This window comes from Rhinopithecus bieti, unplaced genomic scaffold (assembly GCF_001698545.2).
Source record: "Rhinopithecus bieti isolate Rb0 unplaced genomic scaffold, ASM169854v2 scaffold_7648, whole genome shotgun sequence".
In the NCBI taxonomy this organism is placed as follows: domain Eukaryota; kingdom Metazoa; phylum Chordata; class Mammalia; order Primates; family Cercopithecidae; genus Rhinopithecus; species Rhinopithecus bieti.
Genome location: NW_016805609.1, coordinates 1,307,911 through 1,334,844, shown reverse-complemented (window position 1 = coordinate 1,334,844; position 26,934 = coordinate 1,307,911). Strand labels below are relative to the sequence as shown.

Here is a 26,934-nt window from a genome sequence, read left to right as displayed (position 1 = left end):
CTCCAAAAAAGAGGATGATTCCTCAAACTGTTGATAAGAACTGAGCCACATTTTCTTTTCTTAGCAGTGGAGCTAAAAAATCTATAAGGCCATATGGGGTTAGCCTTTTTCTTTCTCTTTCCACATGCCTGGAGTGAAAAGGTCCAGGATCACTCTTCCATAGGATGAAGATAGGCCTTGCTTTTTCTCCTCCCAAGGAGCAGCCAGGCCCATGTCCATTTTGTGCGTGGATATTTCTTAGGAAGCTCAAGAAATCATGGAGTTACTGGCCAAGGAAGGATTTAGGTATTAGTGAATCTCCCACATAGTATGTTGGTTTCTAACAATGCACAATGAAAATACAACCTCACTCACCCTACGCTATTTCCAAAGTTCAGCTCATCCCTTTTGCAAACACTTCCCCCTGAGAGGGATCTTGGAGCAGTCTCAGGCAGGGTTGCAAAAAGACACATTGAGACTGTTATTCTTAGTTGAGGAATATGTCAAGAGGAATAAATTCTTCTTCAGCCAACATCATGCTGACATGAAAACGATGTCCTAGGAAACAAGGCAAGAACAACCAAAAGAACAAATGTTTCTGGCTGAAATTCTTCTCCAACTCTTCCTGTAACTCTTCAGGAGCAAGAAATTCCGGAAAGCAAAGCCATTCCCTCCCAGGTGCTAAAGTGTGGATAGGGACCAATGCTAAATATTGACAATCATCTTCAAAAAGTTCTCCATCTCAGGAGTTGGAACCTTTCCCCTTTTGTATTCTGAAACAAACTTTGGACTATTTTTCACCTCTACTAGCCATTAAGGAACAAAGTAACTTTCAATGTTAAAACTTATCAGGTATCCTATTCTAAATAAATTATCCAAAGACTACGCATATTCAAAAATATGCTTTTGACCCTATCATCTATAAAGTGTTTACAATGACAAGCCTTGGCTATTGGATCCACAGAAACTTTGAGGCTCCTGAGGCTTATGTTAACATTACGTTAGCCAAGAGAGCAGGTGGAGATAACAGCCGCATAAGAAAGTTGTGCTATAATTCGAGAAACACTTAAAATACTTATGGCTGTAATAAATATAATTACTGTTAATAATCATGTGGCTCCTTACACTTGACCAGGAAAGTAATAACTACGGTAACAGAAAAGCAAAACAGGAACAAGAAGAATAATAACTATTTTGGTGTGCATGGAAATGAAATGCCACACGTGAGATGAAAAATCTGCGACAGAAAGAGAAGGTACCGTCCAGGGGATTCACAAGCCAAGGCTGAATCTCAGGTTTCCTCAGATTATTCCTCTCTTGTACACACACAATCCTTCTACTGGGTTCTGCTCCTTCCAAGCAATAGCAAATCCTATCCTTCCTATGTCTCCAGAACACTCTGCATCCTGGTTCCTCTGGCTCCTCCATGATTACTTCCCTAGTGGGTTGGGCTAGAGCCCCAGTGCTGGTGCTGAGCCCTTCCTTTTCCCCTCAGGGGTTGCCTTTCCTAGGCATGGCTCAGCCAGTGGGAGGGCTGGAGGGAGGAGTTTGGAGAGCTGAAGGAAGAGAGAAACCTGGGTATTTCTCCCTGTCCCTCTCTGCCTTATGCAGTATCACCTAGCTTGTGGTTGCATCTCCTATTATGGCTCCAGCATGATTCCAGCTTTTGCCAGGGACCACTAACTAGCTGGGTGACCATGTGCAATATACTTAAGCTCTCTGTGCTCATCCATCCAATGGGGTCAATATTATCGATAGATAATGAGATAGATATGGGATACCATAAGGCCACTATGATGATTACCTGAAGTAATACCCTTAGTGTTCTTAGAATAGTGCTTAGTATGCTGTGAGCAGTACGTGTTAGCAAGGATAGTTCTTCCACACTGTTGTTTGCTGCAATCACATTGAACCACTCTTTTATTGGAATAAATTTTGTTACCTATTTTTGAGGCTTTGCCTTATATCTGTCTTGCTTTACCTAACTTTTAAATCTTACCCATTCATTACAGCATTGTAGTATCTACCTCTTTAAGAAAATTTTTCTGCTGTCCTCTGTCGCCTAATAAAACTCTTCCATTCTTTGGACCTTGAGACATGCTTATATCTGTCCTGTTGCACATATCACATTTGTCCTGAAATTTAGATGTTTGTCTCCTGTTCCCTATTGCCCTTTTTTTTTTTTTTTTTTTTTTTTTTTTTTTTTTGAGATGGAGGGAGTCTCATTCTGTCACCCACGCTGGAATGCAGTGGCGCGATCTCACTCCTACCTCCGCCTCCCAGGTTCAAGCAATTCTCCTGCCTCAGCCTCCCAAGTAGCTGGGATTACAGGTGCTTGCCACCACGCCCGGCTAATTTGTTGTTGTTGTTGTATTTTTTGTAGGGATGGGGTTTCACTGTGTTGGCCAGGCTGGTCTCAATCTCCTACCTCAAGTGATCTACCCACCATGGCCTCCCAAAGTGCTGGGGTTACAGGCATGAGCCACTGTACCTGGCCCCCTATTGGGTTTTAGTCTTTTGAAGAAAAGGTCCCTGCCTCCACTGTCATTGAATCCTATCCAGTCCAGTGCTCCCCACCCCCACAGAGGAGGTGCTCAGTAAATGCTGTTGCACTTGATCCCCAACTCCAGGCTGTGCCTCAAATACAGGCTACTCTAGATGCAGAGTCATTATCACGCCTTTTAAGAAGTAGCATCTGTGCCCAGAATACTCATAAAAGAGCCCTTTGCCTATTTCACGAGTTAACTAAAATAAATATTTTCCCCATTTTTATCGTCTCTCATACTTTTGAGATGTCAAAACTGTCAAGCTTAACTCTTCTCTGGATTATCTTTATAAGTCTTATACCAGCTTACACGGTAGCATGCTTTAAAGTGTATAATTTGTGTCAGCTCGAACTAGTTCATTTGAGCCACACAGGACTCTTTATGGGATACACAGATTAGGGATTCTCTTCATTTTAATGATATTGAAAATAAAATGTAGACAAGTCCTTGTATAAGATCACATGGCTCAGCACATTCAGACCTGCATGGGGCTGCCCAAGGTGGCACACTAAGGTCTGCTTCTCTGATCTAGTGTCTCAGTGATGAGTTTTTGTCATGGCAACACCACAATGGTGGGCCATACTGGCAGGCAGGCTTACTGCAGCTAGAAAGAGTGTCTAAGAGATGTTTTCCTCATAAGCAATGTGATTTTTAAAAATTATCCAAAAGAGCTGCATCTCCCACTTACATCACCAAGCTGAAAGATCCTATCATTAGGTAATAAACTCATGTAAGATCATACCAGCCAATGACTGGCCCCTAGGATCACCTGATCTCCTTTTCAGATGAAAGAGCTTGGAATCGATTACTTTTTGCTCACTGTACACTTTTTGTCTTGTACTTGATAAGTTTGCTGAAGGTAGGGATATGGGCAACTTTTTTCCTAAAATGTGTAAAGCAAATGAGTTCCACTGCACAACCATTTGATAGGATTGATGGTAGCTGCCCAGAAATCTATTGGAAGCTGTATCTGAGCAAGCAGAAAAGAGTATCCCGACAATATCTATGCCACAGATGAGGGACAGGGAGTGTCCCTCCATGGGACATGGAGATGCTGTACTGCAGATCCCCCTTCAGGACTGAAGGGCTATTACCCCAGATGGTGGGACAGCCACTGGAAAGCAGCCCTCCCCTGGTCAGCCCTCTCTGGGGAATGCCTTCAGTGAAAATAGCTGGCACATCCAAGATCACATGCCTTTTTCTGGATACTAGACATAGGATTTAACCCTCTTTCCCCGACTTGGAAAAACACAAAAGGGTCATCCGAGAGCCAGAACATTCATGAAGTAGGCTGGGGCCTTCACTGAGGTTGCATTACAGCACAATTTCTCTATTATCACTTTCTTGTTTTATCTTTTAACATCTAAAGGTAAATGAAGAGACATTAAGTTATAAGATAAATTAACATTATTTTCAAAAGATGGCTATCTAAATACTTAGTTCTGAAATACAGTAGTAAAGAATATTCTTATATTTTTCTTTCTACTTATTAAATACATATTTCCCAAGCATCTACTCTGCGCCCAGTATTGGATGAGGCACTACAAAGATGAACAAGGACATGCACATCACGAACTATGCTCACTCCGTCTCCCATTGAGGCCTCTGCTCAGCACTTTCCTCTTTAGAGTCTTTTCCTGCCCACCTGCGCCAAAACAGCTACCCTTTTGCTGTCATATTTCTCTCCATCTCCATGAAACTTATACAACCCAGCACATCATACTGTTGTTTGCCTGATTATTATTTTTTTTTTCTTTTGAGACAGAGTCTCACTCTGTTGCCCAGGCTGAAGTGCAGTGGTGTGATCTCGGCTCTGCAGCCTCCACCTCCCAGGTTCAAGTGATTCTCCTATCTCAGCCTCCCGAGTAGCCAGGACTACAGGCACCTGCCATCACGCCTGGCTGCTTTTTGTATTTATAGTACAGATGGGGTTTCACCATGTTGGCCAGGCTGGTCTCGAACTCCTGACCTAAGGTGATCCGCCCACCTTGGCCTCCCAAAGTACTGGAGTTATGCCTAGTCATTTATCTTAAGTTCCCCTCACCATAACCCATGTTCCATGTGAGATGGATATTATTATTTTACTCTCTGTTGAGTTCCCAGCACCTGGCATCTGAAGATGCTCAGTAAATATTTGTCAAATGAATAAAAAAATTCGGTTTTGCTGAAAACTGCTAAGTTTTTCTAGATTGCGCCTGTTTACATAGAGCACACCTAGGCAGTAGAATAATTCATTCTGATGGAAATAGCTCCTCTTCAACAGCCAGACCCAGAGCTCCAACCCTGGTGCTCCAGTTAAGACCACATTTACAGGAAAGAAGAAAAACTGTTCTGTCTGCCTAGTTCCTGGCTGTTATACCACTGAGGGCTTTTCTTGTCTCTAACTTTCAGCTTCTAGTCAGTCTGACAGCTTGCGGACTTGAAGCTTGTTTTCTATATTTTAATTCTGTTGACGCTGGGGAGAAATGTCTTCGGGGAGAGACTAAAGTTCCCATAAAAGTGTTGATCTGTTCTGCAGTTGAGCCTGTTTGCTGAGAGGAGAAGCTGCCCGACGTACACTTGGACTCGGGATTTCTGTTTTACTAAATGTTACTGGGAACAACAGTGCAAGTCCATTTCACTTACAGATTCCCTCATCTGGCTAAGTAGTGTACCAAATACAAACAATGAAAACAGCATTGGAAAATGGGTTTAAATGGAAGCAAATTAGACCTGCTGATCTGATCTTTTTGTTTGGTATAAAGCTTTTTGGCAGCTGTAAATTATGGTGGGTGACTTAGATATAGATTTAGTATGCTCAAACCTAAAAAACTATTCCTTTTCCTACAGCTCATCTCTTACAATCGTTCAATTAAGAACTCAAAAATATTTACTGAGCTCCTATTGTCTCCCTAGCCCTGGTAGAGGGCTGGGAATGGTAGAGGAGACATAGATAAATATATAAAGAGATAGTGTGTGTGTTTGTGTGTATGTGTATGTGTATGTGTGTGTGTGTGTGTATACATATCATATGTATATATCAGTGTATCCTTCCAAAACAACTACTCTGATTTTTTGAAATTAAAAAAATCAGGAAAGGGGAAAAAATGACAAAATGAAACAGCAAGCATAGAAATTTCAAAATCTTAGACTACCAATGGCAGTTTTTAATTTAAACTTCTGTTAAGAAAACTCTCCCTATTGGGTAGACTGCTGCTAAGGCTGGTAGGGAAGCTGGACTCTGGCCATTCTTCAAGGCTTGGGCGTGACCATTACAGCTGAATCCCATTACAGCTGAATCCCATTACAGCTGAATCAACATCTTCATGGTCAGATGGACAACAGGAAAGGCCAAGGGTTTTAGTCCATCTGATTCATCCATGAGTTCTGAATGGCAGCATTTCACTGGATACTTACTCGTATGTTCTGCTCACGAGAGCCAAACACCAATTCTACAACCTATACATTCGACAAGTTTTCAGTGCTTCTTACAGGACTGGGACTAGGGTGGGCCAACTGCAGGGTCAGAAGCCATCTCTGTCTTCATTTAAAAGTTTGTTATTTTGCTCATCATGGAATGTTTGAATTTTGAGTTTTTAAATAGTGCATTAAAATATTATTTATCTTGTTCATTTGATTTTTGGCACCATCTTAAATTTTGCACCCAAGGAGAATGCCTCATTTTCCTCACCTTAGTCCAGTTTCTGGCTTGTTTTGTGCAGAGCATTTCACTAAGACCCTACAGGGGATGAAGAGAAGGAAGAGATATGGATGCCAACCTCTAGAGCCTAACAGGAGGGGAAAGATATGTTCTGAAAGAATACCAATACAGCGAAAGAGTGATAAGTACTTTAAGAGGGATCTGAAAATAATGACAATGCTTTGGGAGGCAGGATAGACACCATGACAAGACTTCCCATCCCAGCCCTGCCACTTCTAGCTGTGTGATGTCAGGCAGACACCATTTAACCACCAGAGACTTCTGCTTCCTCATTTGTGAACTAGAAGGAATGTCACTCATCTCAGAGGGTGGTTGTGTGAACCAAGGTAGAGTGTGCAAAAAATTGTAGGGGACCATGATAAATGGCAGTAATTGGTAGCTGTGGTTCTATTTACGTGGGCCTGGGGAACACAGATCTAAACTCTTGGTTGTAATACTGGCTACCCCACACCTCCATCGAGCGGCAGGTATAGGAATGCAACACACTGTGCATTTGCATAAGGATGCATGAAAAACAGCACCAGCCACTCACATCCATTCGTTGGCTTTCTGTTTCCAAACTGCTTTGGGAGCTCTACACTGAGTTCTGTGTCATTTGAGATCCTAAAAGAAGGCCAGGCGTGGTGGCTCAAGCCTGTAATCCCAGCACTTTGGGAGGCCGAGATGGGCGGATCACGAGGTCAGGAGATCGAGACCATCCTGGCTAACATGGTGAAACCCCGTCCCTACAAAAAAACACAAAAAACTAGCCAGGCGAGGTGGCGGGCGTCTGTAGCCCCAGCTACTTGGGAGGCTGAGGCAGGAGAATGGTGTAAACCCGGGAGGTGAAGCTTGCAGTGAGCTGAGATCCGGCCACTGCACTCCAGCCTGGGTGACAGAGTGAGACTCTGTCTCAAAAAAAAAAAAAAAAAAAAAGAAAATCCATGGTGATGAGAGACAGTGTTTTCCATGTTACCTGGAGTTTGAGTACCGTGATGGGTTCCAAGTATCAGTGGCTTATCTTAGGGGAAGGGAAGATAATTAAGACAATTGTTTAAACAATTCATTCAACCAATTCAGCATCTGGGCCTGGAAAGACCTAGCCACAGATTAGTTAAGGATTTATCTCTCTCTCTCTCTCTCTCTCTCTCTCTGACACAGACATACAGACACACACACACACACACACACACACACACCCCTCTCTTCTTACTCATGACTTGGCAGTGTCTTGGAATTTAGTATCTACATGTTATGTATCTTTTCTTTGCTGCAGGAATTGCTTTCTAGATTTGTCAAAAGAAGAAAATGCTATCCTGTTTCTGGGAAATAAATCTGTTTTCCCAGTGGAACACTCATTCAAACCAGCAGACAAGGACAGTTGGGGGTGCCACAACAGTGGGATGAAAGCATAACGGAAAAATTCATCTATTCTATTCACTGCTTCTGCCTAGATACATCCCTGAGGGAAACACATCACTTATGTAGGAAGTCTCCATGATGCTCAAGCTCATCTGGTATTTCTTTTCATTTAAAAAAGCCTGACAAGGTGCCAGCCTTCATATATTGCTAAGTCTGAATTGCCACAAGGACTAAGATTCATTCATCCATTTGTCAAACATCTTGTGAGTGTCTCTCCAGTGCCAAACACTGTGTTGGGCACAGGAGAATCTGGTGACACAAGTGAGAGGGATTCTTTGCTTAGAGTTTAACAGGGTTGGTAGACAATAAACACAAAGCTTAGAGTTTAGCAGCATTGATAGATAATGAACAAATAATGAAATCCACAAGAAAAATATCAGAGAGTCAATGTGCTAGTGAGATAATTACAATCAGGTGACTGTGAGGAAGGTTGAACTTAAGGTCGATCTTAGCTCAGGAGAGAAGCTAACATTTCAACCAAGGCTTGAATGAAGAGACAGAGAATGCTGTGTGAAGGTCTGAAGGAAGAGGGTTCCAGACATGCATAGGAAATGGCACTAGTGCACACCTTTACTTATTTAATTCATTAGTGAATCAAGTGTATTGAGCTCCAGTCAAGGGAGCTCATGAATTGGGTATTTGGGTGTGGCAGTGTAGGCTTCACAAGAACATAGCCTTTGATCTCAGTCTCTTAGCCTCTAATAGATCCTAATACAGTCATCAGCCATTACACTGTCTCTGGAAAATCAATGAAGACATCTATTTTCAAGGATTGAGGCCAAAAAGAACTGAATGTTGTGGCAGAAGCTTTCTGTCTACCTGTACTTTATTGAAACTGTCTTTGAACTGTCGAACGTGGTGTTGGTTTTGTGATAATGGCACTAGGTTACCTGAATGAGGAAAGAACTTGTTCTAGGCTTGGGAAAGCAAGTCATAAAGAACCAAGAGCCAGCAGGAGGAGGAAAGAGGGGAGGGGTTCATGAAAGATGAGCTTAACAAGGATAATAGAACACAGGCCCTTATTCTCCTATGGCTTCCTAATGCACATGTTCATGTCCCATAGAATGAACTTTGGAAATGTTAACAAACTCTTTAAACCCTAGTTTCTTCATCTGTAAAGAGTACCTTCCTCACTGGGTTGTAAGAATTAAATGAGAGACGCAAGCTCCTGCGCCATGGGTCAAAAGACTACAGGATGGAAAGACAGAAGACTGATCTCACCCCTCTGCCTTTATCCCATGGTTGAAGAATTCTCCCTGTTCTCAGGCTTCTGTGGTGTTTCCCACTTCACATCCCTATCTGTTTGAGTTCATATGCCTTTTTGCATAACCCAAGCAGGCAAATATTACATTTTCATTTTTCTTTGTATAAGGATACTTCACTCATTTTCAAAGCAAGCCCATCAAGATGATTAAGAAACATAGTTCTAATGGAATTTGTCCAGAGAATGTAGGGCAGTCGTGGGGATCCTCTGAGTGTGAGGCTCTCATAGGAGTTCTCAAGTTAATCTCATTTGGAACTTGGAACCAAGCAGAAAATTCTTGTTGTTCCAGGGCCCTGTGCCATTTCTAAAGAAAATGATGGATTTCAAATTTTCCCAAGTTAGAATTCATTTCCTCAAATACAAATTCAGTTCTCCCTGTGTATGAGAGAATCTAGGAGAACTAATGTTTTTACATGCTTCTGTTAGTCACTCACATCAGAACTCAAGTAGAAAAGTTTCTTCCCTCAAAGTGCAGCAGAAAAGAAATGAATGTTGCAATTGCTGTATCCCTCACAGAAGGCAGGCAGGAGCCAGGATATCTGTTACAAAATATAGTCATGCTGCCTAGGATCTTGAAGACCTGCAGGCTTCAGTCTGTCTCACCCGTCTCAACCATAAAATGGGGATAAAAATAGGACCCACCCTCACCAGGCCCTTGGGAGGTGATATATTATTAATTAAACTAATAATATAAAACACTGAGAATAATATATACCCAAAAGAAATCACTCCATATGGGTTATCTATTTTTATAACTATTATTATTTCTATCACAAGGACGCTTTGAGACCCCATGTCAAGACAGGATGTAAACAGAGAGGCGACAAAGCAGAATAGTTATGTTCTCAGTCTTCGGACATAAACCTAGGTTAAATTCCAGGCTCCACCAATAACTTGCTCTATGACTTTGGGAATGTTAAAAAAATTCTAAATCCCAATTTCTTCATCTGTGAAGAGCATCTTCTTCATTGGGGGATTATAAGAATTAAATGAGATGATGCATATCATGCACTTAGCACAGTGTTTGGTGATAATTGCTCAATAATTGTTCAATAAAATAATTGTCATTATTCATATTCCTATAGAATCTTCAAGTTCAATGCCAACATGCCTACTCAGTGCCCTGTAAATGCTTGCATTTACAAAGAAATTCTTTGGTCTTTGAGCTTATTTTTAGCAACTCCGAAATGAAATCTGAGGATAAAATTTTAAATGATTATCAAGGTANAATTTAAAGACTAATGTCTTAGAACATGATTGATAGATGGACCATAGATGTTACCTAATGTTAACAAAGTAGGTACAATTGGGCCTTACGATACTAGGATGCCTAAGAATAAAAATGAATAAAAATAAATCAAAGATCTACATTTTTGTGTCCACTTCTCCCTAAATACAATTTGCTCTACAACAGAATGAAGAAAATAAAGGGCTCATCACAATTACTGTGACCTCTGCGGGCAGAGGGATAAGTGTGTATGTATATGTGTGTGTAACAGAATTTTCTCCAAGATCACAGTAATTTAGTTTGTTGCTTAGTTTTCAGTAATTCCACCTTTAAAATAATTTATTAATGGCTGGGCGCAGTGGCTCAAACCTGTAATCCCAGCACTTTGGGAGGCCGAGATGGGCGGATCACGAGGTCAGGAGATCGAGACCATCCTGGCTAACACGGTGAAACCCCGTCTCCACTAAAAAATACAAAAACTAGCCGGGCGAGGTGGCGGGCGCCTGTAGTCCCAGCTACTCGGGAGGCTGAGGCAGGAGAATGGCGTAAACCTGGGAGGCGGAGCTTGCAGTGAGCTGAGATCCAGCCACTGCACTCCAGCCTGGGCGACAGAATGAGACTCCGTCTCAAAAAAAAAATAAAATAAAATAAAATAAAATAATTTATAAAACATTCCAGGCATCATCGTTAGCTCCCAGCTGAGGGTACTGGATGGCAAGTCCTTCTGCAACACACCTGATGGTTTGTGATGGAAACTTAAAGGAGAATGAAACGAAATCTCAGATGGTCTCTCTCCAGGCTTTTTCCTTTGTCAATGTCTCTAGGGAAAAGTCTTTAAATCACTTGAGTCTAAAACCCCGTGCCTTTTGTGCATGACTGTGATACACTGCACATTAGGATGGAAATAATGGCAAATATTATCTATTTTTCCAAGACCAATTAATTTTCTAAGAATTCTTAGACTACTAGGCTAATATTGTGCTCAGCAAGAGATTGCTCATAAACGTGTCCAAACTTATTTTATGACATGAATATGCTTCCAAAAGTACAAATGACTTCCTAATAACCATCTTGACAAATTAAAGGGGTTAATTAAAAATATAAACCATTTTGTACCCTTTTCATCTTCTAGCAGTTTTTTTTTCTGAAATAAATATCTTTTATTTGATTTTTTGTTTGTTTTTTTTTTAAATTATACTTTAAGTTCTAGGGTACATGTGCATAACGTGCAGGTTTGTTACATATGTATACTTGTGCCATCTAGCAGTTTTTATTGTGAATAGCGGAGTTTGTGGAGAGACAAGAGGCTTGAGGAATATTCTACGGCAACTGGGCTGTCTGCTTTCAGCTGTTACACACATAGGTCACCCTCATCCTCTCTCAAAAACTGCATAATAGCATACTTGATAGGCAAGAGGGCCACTTGGATCAAACTTGATCATGACAGAAACTAAGACATTGTTGGTAATTATTGATATGTTCTTTAATAGGGGACGGTGTAAAAACCTGGGATTGATTTCTGACAGTAGAATTTTCTTTTGAATTCAATACTCTTTAAAGCAACAGTCTCCAAACTTTTTGGCACCAGGGACTGGTTTGTGGAAGACAATTTTCCCACAAACCAGGGGGTGGGAGGATGCTTTCAGAATGATTCAAGCACATTACATTTATTGTGCACCTTATTGCTATTATTATTCATTGTAATATATAATGTAATGATTATATAATTCACCATAACGTGGAATCAGTGGGTGCCCTGAGCTTGTTTTCCTGCAACTAGAAAGTTGCATCTAGGGCCGGGCGCAGTGGCTCACGCCTGTAATCCCAGCACTTTGGGAAGCTGATATGGGTGGATCACGAGGTCAGGAGACCAAGACCATCCTGGCTAACATGGTGAAACCCTGTCTCTACTAAAAACACACACACAAAAAAAATTAGCTGGGCGTGGTGGCAGGTGCCTGTAGTCCCAGCTACTCAGGAGGCTGAGGCAGGAGAATGGCCTGAACCTGGGAGGCGGAGCTTGCAGTGAGCCAAGATCGCGCCACTGCACTCCAGCCTGGGCGACGGAGCGAAACTCCTTCTCCAAAAAAAAAAAAAAAAAAAAAAAGAAAGAAAGAAAAGAAAAGAAAAGGAAGTCGCATCTAGGGGTGATGGGAAGCAGTGACAGATCACCAGGCATTAGATTCTGATTCTCATAAGGAGCAGCAACCTAGATCCCTTACGTGCGCAATTTACTTAGGATTCCCATTCCTATGAGAATCTAATGCCTCTGCTGATCTGGTAGGAGGTGCAGCTCAGGAGGTAATGCGAGTGATAGGGAGTGGCTGTAAATACAGATGAAGCCTCACTTGCTTGCCCACTGCTCACCTCCTGCTGTGTGGCTGGGCTCCTGGTATCTGGAACTGATCTGTGGCCTGGGGGTTGGGACCCCTGCTGTAAAGCAAGTACTCTAAGTCCTAGTCCACAAGCCCAAGAGAAAATGAATCACACCTTGTGCCAATACAATGCATCTTCAGATGTGTTATCCCCAATATCACTTATCTTGTATTATACAATATTCAATATAGAACCATGTATAAGTAGTTTAACAATTTTATATTGACAACATAAGTTGACAACAAAGATACTAAAGTTTAACTCACATTTTCCTCATCAGAATTTATGAAAAAGAAAAAAGATTTTTAGAAACAACAGTGGGATTTCAGATGGCTGTTGCCAGTTTTCAGGATTTGTAATGGAAAACCAGAGTTTCTTTCCATAAAGCTTACACTTTAAAGTTGGCTAATATAGGATCAAAACATACTTCAAAAGAAAATTCTCCAACAGTCTACCCTATTATTCACTTTTAATAAAGTCACAGAAATAGAAGAAATCTGTAGACATTTAGAAAACTTGCTGAGTTATAGTTTTGGATTAGACTGTTTTGGTCATAAAGAATTGGTAAACGAAGGAGTCAGCTCCTCACTGAAGCAAAAGCATATTAAAGTCATCCTCTTTATAAGCATAGCCCCAAATAACACTTCAGCTCTCCTTGGCAGTGAGGCAAAAGTTTTTCAAATAAGGAATGGAAATTTCTCTAAGCGTCTAGCAAAGTTATATATCACAGGACTGTATAGAAACATTGCCATTCTGTTAAGAGTAATAGAATGAAGAAGTACCAAAATTCTTGTCTAGAAGGGCAACCAGCTTGCAAAAGCACATTTATTTGTGTACTCTTTCAATTCTTTCACAGTAGGAATAGATGAACTTGAAGTTTAGGAATACTCCTTAAGACTGCCAAAGTATTTTAGGTCAAGCTATAAAATTTCCCTGAAGTTCTCTTCCAAGATTATGCTGAGGACTGAGAGGAGAATCCTTCAAATGGTTCCAAGAGCAAACTCTAATCTGTTATGGAAAAGAAATTAGTAAAAATTACATTTCCCTCTCTCTACTTGATGCCTTACAAAGGCTCACCACTGCCCGGGAGACGCACTAGTTGTAGCTGGGGCCTAGAACTCAGGGAAGGAGTTGTAATGTTGGGACATCATCAACATTGATAATGGGGGCAGAGGTTCCTCACCTTCTGTAGAGAAGCATATGGGTTGCAAGTCTGACTTCCTTGGTGTTGACCTCCGGAAGAACAAAGGCATCATCCAACTCCAAGTGAATTAGGACCACATGAAGTTCAAGCCAGGTGAGTTTGGGTTGATATCCCCACTCTCCCACCTCCAACTGAGTTGCTTTGGGCCCATTACCTAATCTGTCTGTGTCTCACACTTTCTCATCTGTAAAATACTGTTAATGACCACCTTCAAGATTGTTGTGAAAGTTAAAGATGATGAAAGTAAATCTGCTTGGCAGGTACTATTAAATGCTCCCTATGGATCACAGACCCGGGCTTGCATAGGAAGCTATTGCATGACTATCTCATTAAGTTTCACTGCGCACTTCTCACTGGGAACTACTTCGAAATAGAATATATTATACAGTAATATTCGCATAGACCTAAAACATTCTCCTGAAGCTTATAAAAGACATTTTTTTGTGTGTTGTTTTGTTTTTTTAAAGAGACAGGGTCTCGCTAAGTCTACAGGAGTGGTCTTGAACTCCTGACCTTAGAGTGACAGTCCTCCACCTCATCCTCCCAAAGTGCTGGGATTACAGGGATGAGCTACTATGCCTGGCCTTTTTTTGTTTTTTAATGAGTAAGTTCCAGGGCACATCATAATTACCACAGATTCAGCCCAAGCTCCTACCTCCCTTGTATTTACAGTAGAAATAAAATTTCACACATTTGAAGCTGACACTCCAGTGCCCACGAGCCACTCAGTGGAGGGTACTTGGAATTACATGGGAAAAGGAATTCCTAGGCTCTTAGGGTTTCTGAACCATCAAAGTGGAATTTGGATCTAATCCAGAGCTAGCAAAGAAGCCCCCTCTTTTCAATCTTCTTTCTTTGCTGGTCCCTTCCCCTCACCATAGAAACAAGCTCAAGTCCCCCCTTCCTAAAACAAAACAAAACAAAACAAAATGAAAACAAAAATAAAAACTTTCATCTCAAAGTTTCTTTGTAGATATAGTTGAACCCCTTTCTTCTCACATCTAAACTTTTTTTGCTGGGAAGTCTCTACCAACTATTGACATTTCCCATTTGTTCTTCCACCCTACTGCATGGGGCCCCACTGATCACATCCTCCTTTTGAAACTCCTAACTCCTTTGCTTCTACAATCTTTCACTTTCCTAATTCTCCTCGTACATGCCCAGTTCCTTCTGTTTCTTTCATGTCCCCATCTCCTTCCTATACCTAATCCTTAAATGCGAGCTCAAGGCATGTTTCTTAGCCTCCTGCTGTTATTACTTTATTCATTCTCCTTGGGTGATATCATCTCTGCTCATAATTTTAACCACTGCCTTTCTGCTGAAGGTTACCATAGTCCTGCCCAGACTATACCTGACCTTTAGATTCTTACATCAATGCCCTGCTCGAAATCTCCACTTGGATGTGTCCCAGGCAGCTCAGAACTGATATCTTTTTCTACCCTAAGCATGAAGTTCCTCTTGAAACTCTCCCAACTGTTGGTACCATCAACCAAAGAGCTGCCCAAACTAGAAATTTCAGAGTCACTCTTCCTCTGACTCATTACTCCTATCCATCATTGTCAGTACTCAAGCCCTATCAACTTAATCCCCTTTAAGTTGATAGGGCTTGAGTACTGACAATGATTGCTTGTCATTTAAGTTGCTTTATTTACCCCTTGCCTTTCATGCCTAACACCCCTGCCCTTATTCAGGCCCTCATAATCTCTTCCTTAGATCTATGGGTAGCCTCCTAATTAGCCTCCCCATTGGCAATTCTGTCTCCCTCAAATTGAGGGAGCCTCCTCACAGCTACTGAATGAACAGGCAGGTCCAGCAGTGAAGTAACAAATGTCCAGTGATAAAGTCACACAAATGCCTCTTCCAGAAGTACCTTGCCTACACCTTGCATCTCTGTATTACTCTTGCCCAAATGTTGCTCTCTATTCTTCCTGTTGATTCTGAGAGCTAACTGATAACCTTCCAATACCTCCTTCACTCCTTGATCAAATGAAAAGCCTTGACTAGCACACAATTCCTTTTACTTTCTACCACAATTATGGGTTTTTGTTTCCTCTATTGGCCTAGGGCCACCACCAAGGGCAGGGACCATGACTGTGAACCCTATGGACCGTGTACTCATGTACTATGTCCTCCAACTACTAACATAGAACCTGATGGATAGTAGACACTTAGATGCTTGTTCACAGTGTGAATAGTCTGCAGTAGCTTTTTCTGTAAAACATATTATTTATTCATGATGCAATGAAATTATGGTAATGATGCCACTTGTTTTATCATCTTATTCTTAGCCTCAGAATCCCATAAAACACATGCAAATTTCTCACAAAGTAGAGAAAGCAAATATTCTGGAAGATCTCACTGATTTGCAAACCTGATCCTCTGCTTTCTCCATTTGTCATAACCATATATGAGAACTTCTTTCCAGAGCAGACAAATATCCTTATGTGCTTTTAACCATCAAGGTGGGTACTATGGACATCTCACAACTGAGTGCCTCAGAAACACCCACTCTCCATTGCTAGTTCAAAGTCTGGTCATCCTTTGCCAAAAAATACTTTCCAGACCCAGCAGCGCCACTCTCAAGGTTGCATTGTGATTGTTTGTGATGGCAGAGAGTCAAGGGACTTAGGCAGCTCTGATGGGTAAATAATCCAAAAGCTTTTTGTCCATTGGCAAGTTAGGGATGAAACAGGCCATGTACTGGTGAGACAAGCTGTAATACTGCTTTGCTGTTATATTTGGAAATTACAACATAAGCCTTCAAACTCTTTGAAGTCTCATGGTAGGAAGGATTACTAAACACAACCTCTTTTACTACAGGAAAAAAATGTTAAGGGTTTTTATTTTTTTTCTATCAATCTCAACAATGGCTTTAGAGATTGGTTAAATTCAAAGTGTTTGTTGATGCCACACATTGTCAGGCATTGTAAGGAGGATGTAATTCCTGTTCTCAGAGACATAACAGTCTGATGAGGTGACAGGGTGGAGACTCTTATCAGGAGATGCCAATAAGAAGACTTACACAGTGGAAAGTGAAGAGAGCCATGGGAAGTGAGGGTTTTCATCCGGAAAAGTTATGGCATGTTTTGAGAAACAGCTGGACCTTAAAGCATAGGTGGGACCTAAATAGATGAGCATGAGACAGGAGAATAGAAAAAGCAGCATTATACAGGTCAAGAGAACTTTGCAAATAGAACAAGAAGCAAGTGAGTAAAGGGCGTGTTGAATGAACAGCACATTAGAGATTAATGGGAGGTAAGAGGAGAAACATAATTTGGAGCAAACTGTGAAGGGCCCTGAATGCCAAACAAGGCATTTTTTACATTAGCCTGTGGGTAATTGCTAATCATCAAAAGATTCTTAAGATGAGGGCATTTCTTCTTTCTTACATCTGGAGAAGCCGGGGAGTTGAAAGCCATTCCAATACACATTCCTCAACCATGGACACACATCAGAATCACCTGGGGAGTCTGTCAGTGTGTGTTGTTTTTTAACAATGCCAAGTCTGGTCCCATTTATGGACAAAGAAATCAGAATCTCTTGGAGTAAGACCTGGACATAGCTTAAAAAATTTTTTTTTACCTGTTTTAATTTCCAGCCAGGGCTGAGAACCATTGCATAGGTGAAACTATATCTATCTATCTAGATAGGTAAATATACATTAAATAGATAGATATGTAATCAAACACTTCAAGAACCTAGACCTGAATGCATAACTACATTTATATGATTTAGTTAGTTAAGAAAAGCGTAAGAAAAATTGAAGGAGAGTGCTGGGATAGTTGTTAGACATGAAAATCAGGGTTGACCAGCAAGGACGCCTAAGACAAGTTTAACTACCTTCTAGCTCCACTTATTGGGATACCCATCACCTCTACTAACATAAATGGATTTCACTCAACTTCTTCAAAACCTAATATTGTTTGATAAGAGACAGAAGTAAGACTGATGCTGGGGTGATCTACCAAAGAGGTTCTGTTATTTTAAGAACCAAAATTTTTAAATGAATATTACACTCCAAGATACAAGTTACCAAAACATGGTAATTATAGGCTAAAAGATTTGAAGATGGCAACAAAAGCATAAAGTCCTCTGACAAAAATTATTTTTTTCCTCCCCACATATTAGCTGACTTCTGCAATTATGGGAAGGGAAACATCCTAAAAATTCCCAGGTGTCTTATTAGGGATCAGGCCAGGATTTGGGTAGCCACTTCCCATTCAGCAACTCTAATTTGAGTAGGGATGAAACCAGATGGGGTGTTGGTCTTCATAAGGAGGAGGCTGCCCAAATACAGCTTACATCCACAGAAGCCAGTAGAGGCAGGGATTAGCAGGCAGATATTACCACCCCAGGTGGGTTAAATCTCAAGTGGAGGGGTCAGGCAAGGGAACTCAAGAACCCAGACTGATTGATAAGAAGGCCAAGGGTTAGGATTATGTCCAAGAACCTAAGAGAGAGAGATCATAGAAGGCACCAGCGCCATCACTAATGGAGCTGTTTGATGCTGAGGCACTAGCAGGCTGGGATGGGAGAATAATGAAGCAGGAAGCAAAGCATTCTTGGCAACAACCAACAATTTATAGAGAAAAACGTGTCATCTGCTGGGAGAGACTATATACTAAGTGTGAAACTCAGTGTTATTATTTTATATCCACACCTTGTTCAGCCACACGAAAGTGAGATGAGGCTCCAGTGCTTAAAGTAGAGCCAAATGATAAGAAAAATAAGGTTCTTTCTCTGGTTGGAATGAAGAGTAGATGGCACAACTATAAGCAAAAGAAAACTACACTCTCCTTAGCTCCCCAAAAGCTCTTTTGGAAAGCTGTCTGAATTAGAAAAACTAATGTTTCTATATAAAGTTTATGATGTTGATAAAAGACACATCAAGTAAGAGTAAGAATAACATCAGGTTACATGTATAAAGTACTCACTCTGTGTTAAATGTATTAATGTATATAGTCTTCACAACAATGTCATGTGATAGGTACTTTTAATATCTCAATTTTATACCCAAGGAAACTGAGACGTAGAGATGATAAATAACTTTCCCAAGACCACAGAGCTTGAAAGGGCAGAGCCTGGATTCTAATCCAAGTTACCCAGCTCCAGAGCTTATATTAACCACGAGGCTTAAGCCGTTCTTCATGATAAGGAACTACCTTTGAAGGGGCAGAATGAACCAGGAGCACACAGGAAAATGCTTAAGGATATGTTCGTGATCTAATACATTCATTCAACAGGTTCTTTCATTCAACAAATATCTATGGAGCACCTGGTATGTGCCAGGCCCCTTTCTAAAGGCTGAAGATCGCAGACAGGTGGGATCCCTATACATCTGAAAGAGTGAATACATGTTACATGGTATGGCATAAAATGTAGCGTTTGTGGCTTTGGTAGGCTCCAAACACTGCATCTTGGAATCTGAGTTCTTCCACATGTCTGAAATATAATTAGCTCTCTGATGAAGAGTTTCCAACACAACAAAGTTTCAGACTTTAGAACGCGAAGTGGAGACACGGATTTTTCCTCCAATGCTGGAGGAAAAAGAACTGGTGGAGAGCCAAGGAGCTGAGGCCCTGTCCAAGGGCTGCCTGACTTGGTCCGTGTATGAGGAGGCTGCACTGGATGACCTCCAAGGCCCAGCTCTAGGATCTGGGTTCCCAGGAAGCAAGGCAGAAGCAAGGCTGCCCTCAGACACAGCACAGCACAGCCATGCTCAACCTGACAGCAGTCACAGCCAGGGCAGCAGCAGGAAACGGCATGTGATACTGCAAGGGTAACTAGGTCACATTTCTGGGGTGTAGCATCTCTCCCAGAGGGTGTTAAGGAACAGCCCCGACTCGTGCAGATTTCCAGCCCCCATACAATGTGAGGATTGTACTTCTGCTTAGAGAGCTCTAAGAACAACCTGCAGACATAACGCAGGACCAAGTAGCCCCACGCAGATGAGCATAACTTGTCGCTGGCCTTATGAACTTTGTGATGTCAGGGTGGGATGCTGAATCAGCCCTCCAAAGTCAGGAAAGGAGCTGTAGTCTGCAGGAGGGAGAAGACTGGCTGTCCTCTCCCAGGAACTTGGGATCCTTGCCAGATTTGTGGCTCCAGCCCCAAGAAATATCAGGCAGGATTCATCACTGTTAATAATAACTGGCACATGACTGAGTGCAGAACTGAAACGCAGATGGCCAAGGAGCCGAGAGTGTCCTTAAAAGAGAAGGGACAAGTTTGGGTGAAGGAAGAGGGAATCAGAGAGAGAAACACACATGTATTTACACGTGATTTCGGGACATTCTACCATGCCCCCACACCCCACCTTTGTGATCCCCAACCCTGTAGCCCACCTGCCTGCCTCAAATGCTATCACTCACTCCTGGATACAAAAGCCATCCAACCTTTTTCTATATTAGGCGATTTCTCAAGCCCTGACTCCTACTGTGGAAAAACAATGTAGGTCTTCTCTATAACAAATGCTTTCAATTTCTCTTTTTGTCTCCTCTTCACCTGAGACATTTCTGCAACTACTTTCTTCTTCCAGGTAGCTGAGTGTTCCAAACTCCTAATTAAGGGGCAACACCTAGACTTGGCTTTCCCCTGCCTCAGCTCCTCAAGAGGCTTCCTCACAGAGTTCAGTTAAAGGTGCTAAGCCACGACGTCCAAAAATGAGAATGAAGCCAAAATCCATTCAATGATTCTTCTGAATTGTGCCTGTTTGGATGCAAGGCCAACTGCATGGTCTCTAAGAATCCTCAGGGCAAAGGGCCTCTGCCCCCACAGCTGGCATCAGGAAAATGGAATAAGCAGCCCGGATTTCAGCTGAGGACTACCGCTCAAAGGGGTTCCCAGATCCTCTGAGCTGTGAATAAAGATGATTTTTTTTATAGGATAACTGAATGGAGAAAGATTTTCACAGGATAAAATGGATCCCTGGCTGGGCGCAGTGGCTCACACCTGTAATCCCAGTACTTTGGGAGGCTGAGGCAGGTGGATCACCTGAGGTCAGGAATTCAAGACCAGCCTGGCCAACATGGTGAAATGCCATCTCTACTAAAAATACAAAAATTAGCCTGGGATGGTGGCACAAGCCTCCTGAGTAGGTGGGACTACAGGTTCATGCCCCAGCTACTCGAGAGGCTGAGGCAGGAGAATCGCTTGAACCTGAGAGGCGAAGTTTGCAGTGACCCGAGGTCATGCCATTGGACTCCAGCCTGGGCAACAGAGTGAGACTCCTTCTCAAAAAAACAAAACAAAAAACAAACAAAACCAGATCACTTCTTTGCTGGATTCAGTTCAAACTTAAGATTTAGAAGTGAGTTCTAATTTGAGTCTGATAATATCACTTCCCTTGACAAGTTAGGGAAAACTAAAATATTCTACAAAAAGAATAGAGGGAGATCAAGAAAACGGGACAACCATTGGCAAAATGAGAAAGTAGACAAAACCGGGTTTCAGTGCCTGATCCCCTGTAATAGTGCACCTGGCGTTCCCTGGGGGAATCTGCCATTGGGATAAATAACCCAAGCCTGATCAAAACTTGCCTATTCTGTGCCCAGTGGAGATAAAGCATATTTTAAAGTGGCCATGAAATAGAGACACTGGAACTGTAATCAGGGATATCTAGGGACTTAATACTCCAAATCAAAGACGTGAACCTCAGATACTATTTCAGGCAGCAAAGGAGATATTTAGAGACAAGGTGACTTTTCCAACTACCTCCAGATTTGATTCTCCTGTGATGAAATTCTAATTTGCAGATTTGTGTCCCAACTAACCTCCCTTCTCTGGCCTCTTGCATTGTTCTCTCCACTATAAACTAACCTACTGACCATGGACATATAAGAAGTGCATCAGGCACATATGTTTATTGCAGCACTATTTACAACAGCAAAGACTTGGAACCAACCCAAATGCCCATCAATGATAGACTGGATAAAGAAAATGTAGCACATATACACCATGGAATACTATGCAACAATACAAAAGAGTGAGTTTATGTCCTTTGCAGGGACATGGATGAAGCTGGAAGCCATCATTCTCACCAAACTAACACAGGAATAGAAAACCAAATACCTCATGTTCTCACTCATAAGTGGGAGTTGAACAGTGAGAACACATGGACACGGGAGGGGAACTTCACACACCAGGGCCTGTCGGGGGTGGGGGGCAAGGGGAGGGAGAGCATTAGGACAAATGCCCAAAGCATGTGGGGTTAAAACCTAGATGATGGGTTGATAGGTGGAGCAAATCACCATGTCACATATATAGTGGTGTAACAAACCTGCACGTTCTGTGCATGTATCCCATAACTTAAAGAAAAAAAAAAAGTTCATCTGGGCAAAAGTCTCTGAAACCCATTACTTTCTATGGTGGAACCAGTACATGAAGGTGAATGGAACCAGTTTCAAAGGGTTTCTGCAGCAAGAAGTGCATTTGCAGAGAAGTTTGTGAACAGCTTGCCAAATTTCAGCCTGGAAGAATTTTATTATCTTTAATTTACCAACCTAGAAATGGGCTTATAAGGGAAATTCTTAGTGATGTCTTCTTAGCAGGCAACCATAGCAACTGCCACACACCTACCTCACTGCCCTGGAGCCTGGAGTACACCGTTACGTCCAAGTTCTGGCCTTTGAAAAACTAAAGCTGGAACAACTGGAGCCTAACCTGCCTGCTCCACCCTGGAGTGCTCAGAGGAGAATAAATTAACTTCCCCCAGCCAACCCAGTAGTCCCAGTCCTGAACTAGAAAGCAGTAGCTGTTAGAAAGAATGCAGAAAGCAAAGCCACAGTGCCTTCATTATACTATTAAACTGTAATCACCTTTTTCTATAAGTGTCTTCCTGTTTTCCCTGAAGAGGGATGGTTTAACTGCCGTGCTGGGGCAGAGGTGCCAACTCAGCAGAGAGACTTCCTGTGGGTCTGGGAGGCAGTTGTGTTAAGCATGCTGTGGCATGCCCACTGACCAGAGGCAGGCTGTGAGGGGGCCCCCATCCTGACAGAGGGCCAGAGGCAGGGGCTCAGAGACTAACTAAGGCTCCTGGCTTAAGGAATGATGTTGATTTCCTTTTCTCAGGACCAGCACTAGGATGAGGCAAGCCAAGTGCTTAGGGAACAAGACTTAAGGAGCTGTTCACTCTCAGGTCCTGCAAGTAGCTCCTTCACCCTAGTGCCAGCCCTACTCAGAGTCAACAACAGCACAGGTTGTGTGTGTGTGTACAGGTACTGTGGAAGTCAGCAGTTCTCAAAGTGTGGTCCCGAGACCAGCATCATCAGGATCACCCGGGAACTTGTTAGGAATCCTCAGTCCCCCTGAATCAGACACTCGGGGAGTGGGGCCCAGCAATCTGTATCTTACAAGCCCACCAGGTGACTCTGATGCAGCTGAGGCCTGAGAAGCCCTGTGCTGGAGAAGAGTGTTCTCCAAAGCCAGTCTCGTGGCATTTCTAAGGCCATCTCCCACAATCCTTCCATACAGCCAGTATAGGGAAAGGGTGAGTGGTGAGATCACAGAGACTTTCCTAAAGCCATCAGCAAGATAGGAATCCCTCGAATAATAAATCAGGAATTGCTTTTTCCCAGCCACCCCTAAGTAAACTGTAGTAGTCAAGACTTGGCAACTGTTGGATAAAGATGGAGATTACTACTGAACCAGTTCCTTCCTGTTTCTTCCTAACTAGACACTCAGAGTTAGCCACTCAGTGACACTGTGATGTGAACTAGCCATTTGAATATTCTATGGCTGAGATTCCTTCCTCTGTAAAATGGGTCCAACATCACCTACCTGTGAGGGTCAGAGAAGCTAATGTACGCAGAACCCTGAGTAAAGGCCTGGGGCAGCGTAAGCTGTGGTGACAGTTCATACATCTAACCAGGGGTTCTGGACTCCATCCTCCCCCAGGCAGCCAGGTGGGAGGATCTGGGACCTGAGGGCAATTGAGTAGGGAAGGAGGTGAGCTGGTTTCATCTAGGGTACTATGTTTTTTAAAGAAGGCTATTTTCCAATTCAAATAGTCTGTGGGCAGCAGGTTTCACTGGTGGTCACAAAAGAGAGAGAGCGAAAGGAAAGGAGAAAGGACACCCAGTGCCGTCTGCTATTGGGTACTGAGAACCACACTTAAAAAAAAAAAAAAAAAAAAAAAAAAAAAAAAAAAAAAAAACCTATATAAAGGCAAGAAGGCACTTCCAAAGACCCCACATTTTAACTTTGTCCTTGGGACCCAAACAGTATAGAGTAGTAAAACAATGCCCACCAGTGAGACAGGGACCCCAGGCATTTGGCAGTGTACATGGTTTCTTTTGTCCAGGGCAGGATTATAAACAGGAGTGTGAGGATGAAATCATGCAGCAAAAACCACTGTCAGGATTAACGCAGACCTGATGTCTTAGCACTGAGGTCCCATCACAGAATTGTGGAACCTTTTCTGCAAAGCTGAAGGAGAGCTAGTCCCATCCAACTTTTCCCAACTCACAGACATGTCTCCTGAGGACCAGAAAGGTTGCTGGCCTGCAGAGGGCACACAGCTGGTGGGGAACAATCATTAGCTGTGCTCCGTTTCTCCCTTCCATTAAGGAGTGCTGGGGTGAGACGCAAATTTTAAGCTTCTACCCATAGGCCAGGTAAACAAAGGGCTGCCTCCCGCCCGCCCCGTGCCTGCTTCGGCCATCCCTTGCAGCACAGCTGAGGGCCTGAAGGAGGATCCATGACTCACACTTCTCTTGCCGCGGGGAATTAACTCCAAGATAACATTACCAATGTGGGGAAAAAAAGCAAGCCATCAAGGAAGAAAGTTCACCTCACGCCCCTCTCCACCGAGCCCCCTTACCTTCCTCATTTAAAATCCACGGCAGAAAGGCCAACACGGAGTCAAAGCTGCAAGTGCTCTCTTCAAAGGCACAGGACCCAGCGGGCAGGTCGAGGGCACCGGCGAGCTGCAGGGCTGCGGGCACAAAGCGAATTTCAGTTCGAGCTCCCCCCAGGAGTGTTTGCACCAACTCGGGGAGCCCCAGGGGGACTACCTGGTGAAAGTGGGGAAAGACGAGCGGGCGGGGCAGGAGAGGGATGCAGTACCTGTCCCCTAGCATCCCCGGGCCCCTCCGCTGAGCGACCCCACGCCCACCCCCACCCCACGCTTGGCAAGGGGAGGGAGTTAGCGGCTGCGGAGGATCGGGAGGCGCCCTCGGATGGCCCAGCCCAGCACGATGAGCCGGGCCCCCGGGGGCAGCAGGAGCGGGGGCAAGTAGTCAGAGCGTCTCCGGGGTTGTCCCGGGGTCCAGGCCTTACCTTGCAACGCCAGGAGGACGCCCCTTAACAGCATGGTCGCGTTTCAGGGAGGATGACTAGGAAGAGGTGCAAGTTGCCAGCCCCCTGGGACAGGCTGCTCCTAGTGAAAGGGATCGTGGGAGGCGGGGGCGCCGGGGACCCGGGAAGGGAGAAGTCGAGAGGTAAAGCTTGCGCTCTGAGCTGCACAACTTTGCAGAGCGGCTCCCGGAGCCGAGTGGTTTGCTGGAAGGTGCCCGAATGGAGAGCGCCAGCGCCCCGGCGCTGAGCAGCAGCCTCAGGTCGGACCGCGGCCCAGCTGGTCCTGGGCGACGGTGGGGCTGGACAGGGAGGAGACAACTGCACACTTTGAAAGGCCAGCCGCGACTGGCTGGGAGAGGAGAGGTCGGCCAGCAGTGCCTTCGCTCAGGATTTTAAAGCTTGGGACCAGAGCCCTTGCAGACACTTGGAAGGGGCAGGCCTTCCAGGAGTCCCTCTGCTGGGTTGGGACCCGAGGCGCCCGCCCCGCCCAGCCGCGGTGGGAACTCGCTTATTTCTGGGGACAGCTTCCCTGCATCTGGCATGTCAGTTCCGCAGGGCTGGCCCTAATTTTAACTTCTTCTCCCCAGAATGAAAGAGGGTGGAATTCTCCTAGGACAGCCTGGAGGAAAATTTGGAAACGGTTGGGTGGAATAAGCTTTATATCTAAGGAGTTTCAGCATTTACGGTCCAGCAAAGCTAACCCTGGAATACCACCCCCACTTTTTTGAGCTGGTGGAATGTCTGGCATGCCTGGTGCTCAGCATTCCCTCCGTCCGGTGAAATGGGGGCATTCCTTCTCTCCAAAGAGCCATGATAGATTGATTAGTGGGAGGCTTTAAACTGGGAGGGGGTTGTTGGAGGCAGTTAATTCTGAGGAACCTGTTTGCTTTGGGCACTAAGTGGGTCTCTGACAATATTCTCTTCCTATAAAAAGTTCTTCTTCCTCCCCTCCTCTTCTTCCTCCTCCTCCTTCTTTCTCCCATTTATAATTTTGTGCAGGCAATTTTGTGAGGAGGGCAGTGGTTTTAAAACCCGACTGTATCAGAATCTGCTAAAGGGCCTCACCTTCCGTTTCTGATCCAGTAGCTCTGGAGTGGGTCTGAGAGGCTGCACGTCCCTAGTAAGTTTCCAGAGGCTGCTGCTGCTGCAGCTGGTTTGGGACAATACTTTCAGGACCACTGGCCTAACAAACCCCTGTTGAGCCATCATTTCAACCTGCTCCCATGCCTTCCCCTGGCTTCCAGACCATTGGGTTTCCTGTCTTTCACTGGCCGCTTCTTCTCAGCCTCTTTGCTGTTACCTCTGTAACCCCTTAACACGAGAGTGCCTCCAAGTTCCTCCCTATCACTCCTGTTTCTTTCACTATCCAGCCCCTCAATGCTTTCTTCCAGTCTCATAGTTTTAGATACCAATGATAACCTGATAACTCCCACATTTATATGTCTAACCCAGACTGCTCACTAACGCCAGACTCTTCGATCTCATTGCCACCTCAACATTTCCAATTGGATGCTTCAGAGCTATTTCATACTTAACGGGTCCCAACATGAAGGCTGCATATTTCTTCCCAAACCCGTCCTTCCCCTGCGTCTTCCCTATCTGAGTTAAAAGAACTATTTTCTTCCAGTTGCTCAGGAGAGAAAACTTGGAGGCATCTCCAGCTCATCTGTTCCTGTCAGACATTGCCAAGTTCTATCAGTTCAGGATTCGAAACACAGCAGATGCTGACCATGCTCCGCGCCCGTGGTGGTGATGGCTTGGTTGGTCCAAGATACCCTCACCATCAGCCTGGGACACTGAAGGGGCCTCCTGACCATGGTCTCCCTTCATTTTCTACCCTGCTCACCCTACTCTATTCTGAACACACTAGTCAGGGCTATCCTTTTAATACAGAAATTGGGCCATGTCACTCTTTAGCTCAAGGCCCAACAAGTTCCCGAG

The 26,934-nt window shown here is 43.6% G+C and overlaps 1 protein-coding gene across 1 annotated transcript in view; it reads right to left on the bottom strand.

The window, feature by feature from the left end:
- Window positions 1-25,558, bottom strand: part of MAMDC2 (MAM domain containing 2) — a 181,368-nt gene extending 155,810 nt beyond the window's left edge. The window contains 2 exon segments of the mRNA XM_017873066.1: window positions 24,518-24,631; window positions 24,976-25,558. Coding sequence (XP_017728555.1) covers window positions 24,518-24,631; window positions 24,976-25,009 — 148 coding nt within the window. The 5' untranslated portion in view covers window positions 25,010-25,558.
- Window positions 25,559-26,934: the final 1,376 nt, after the last annotated feature.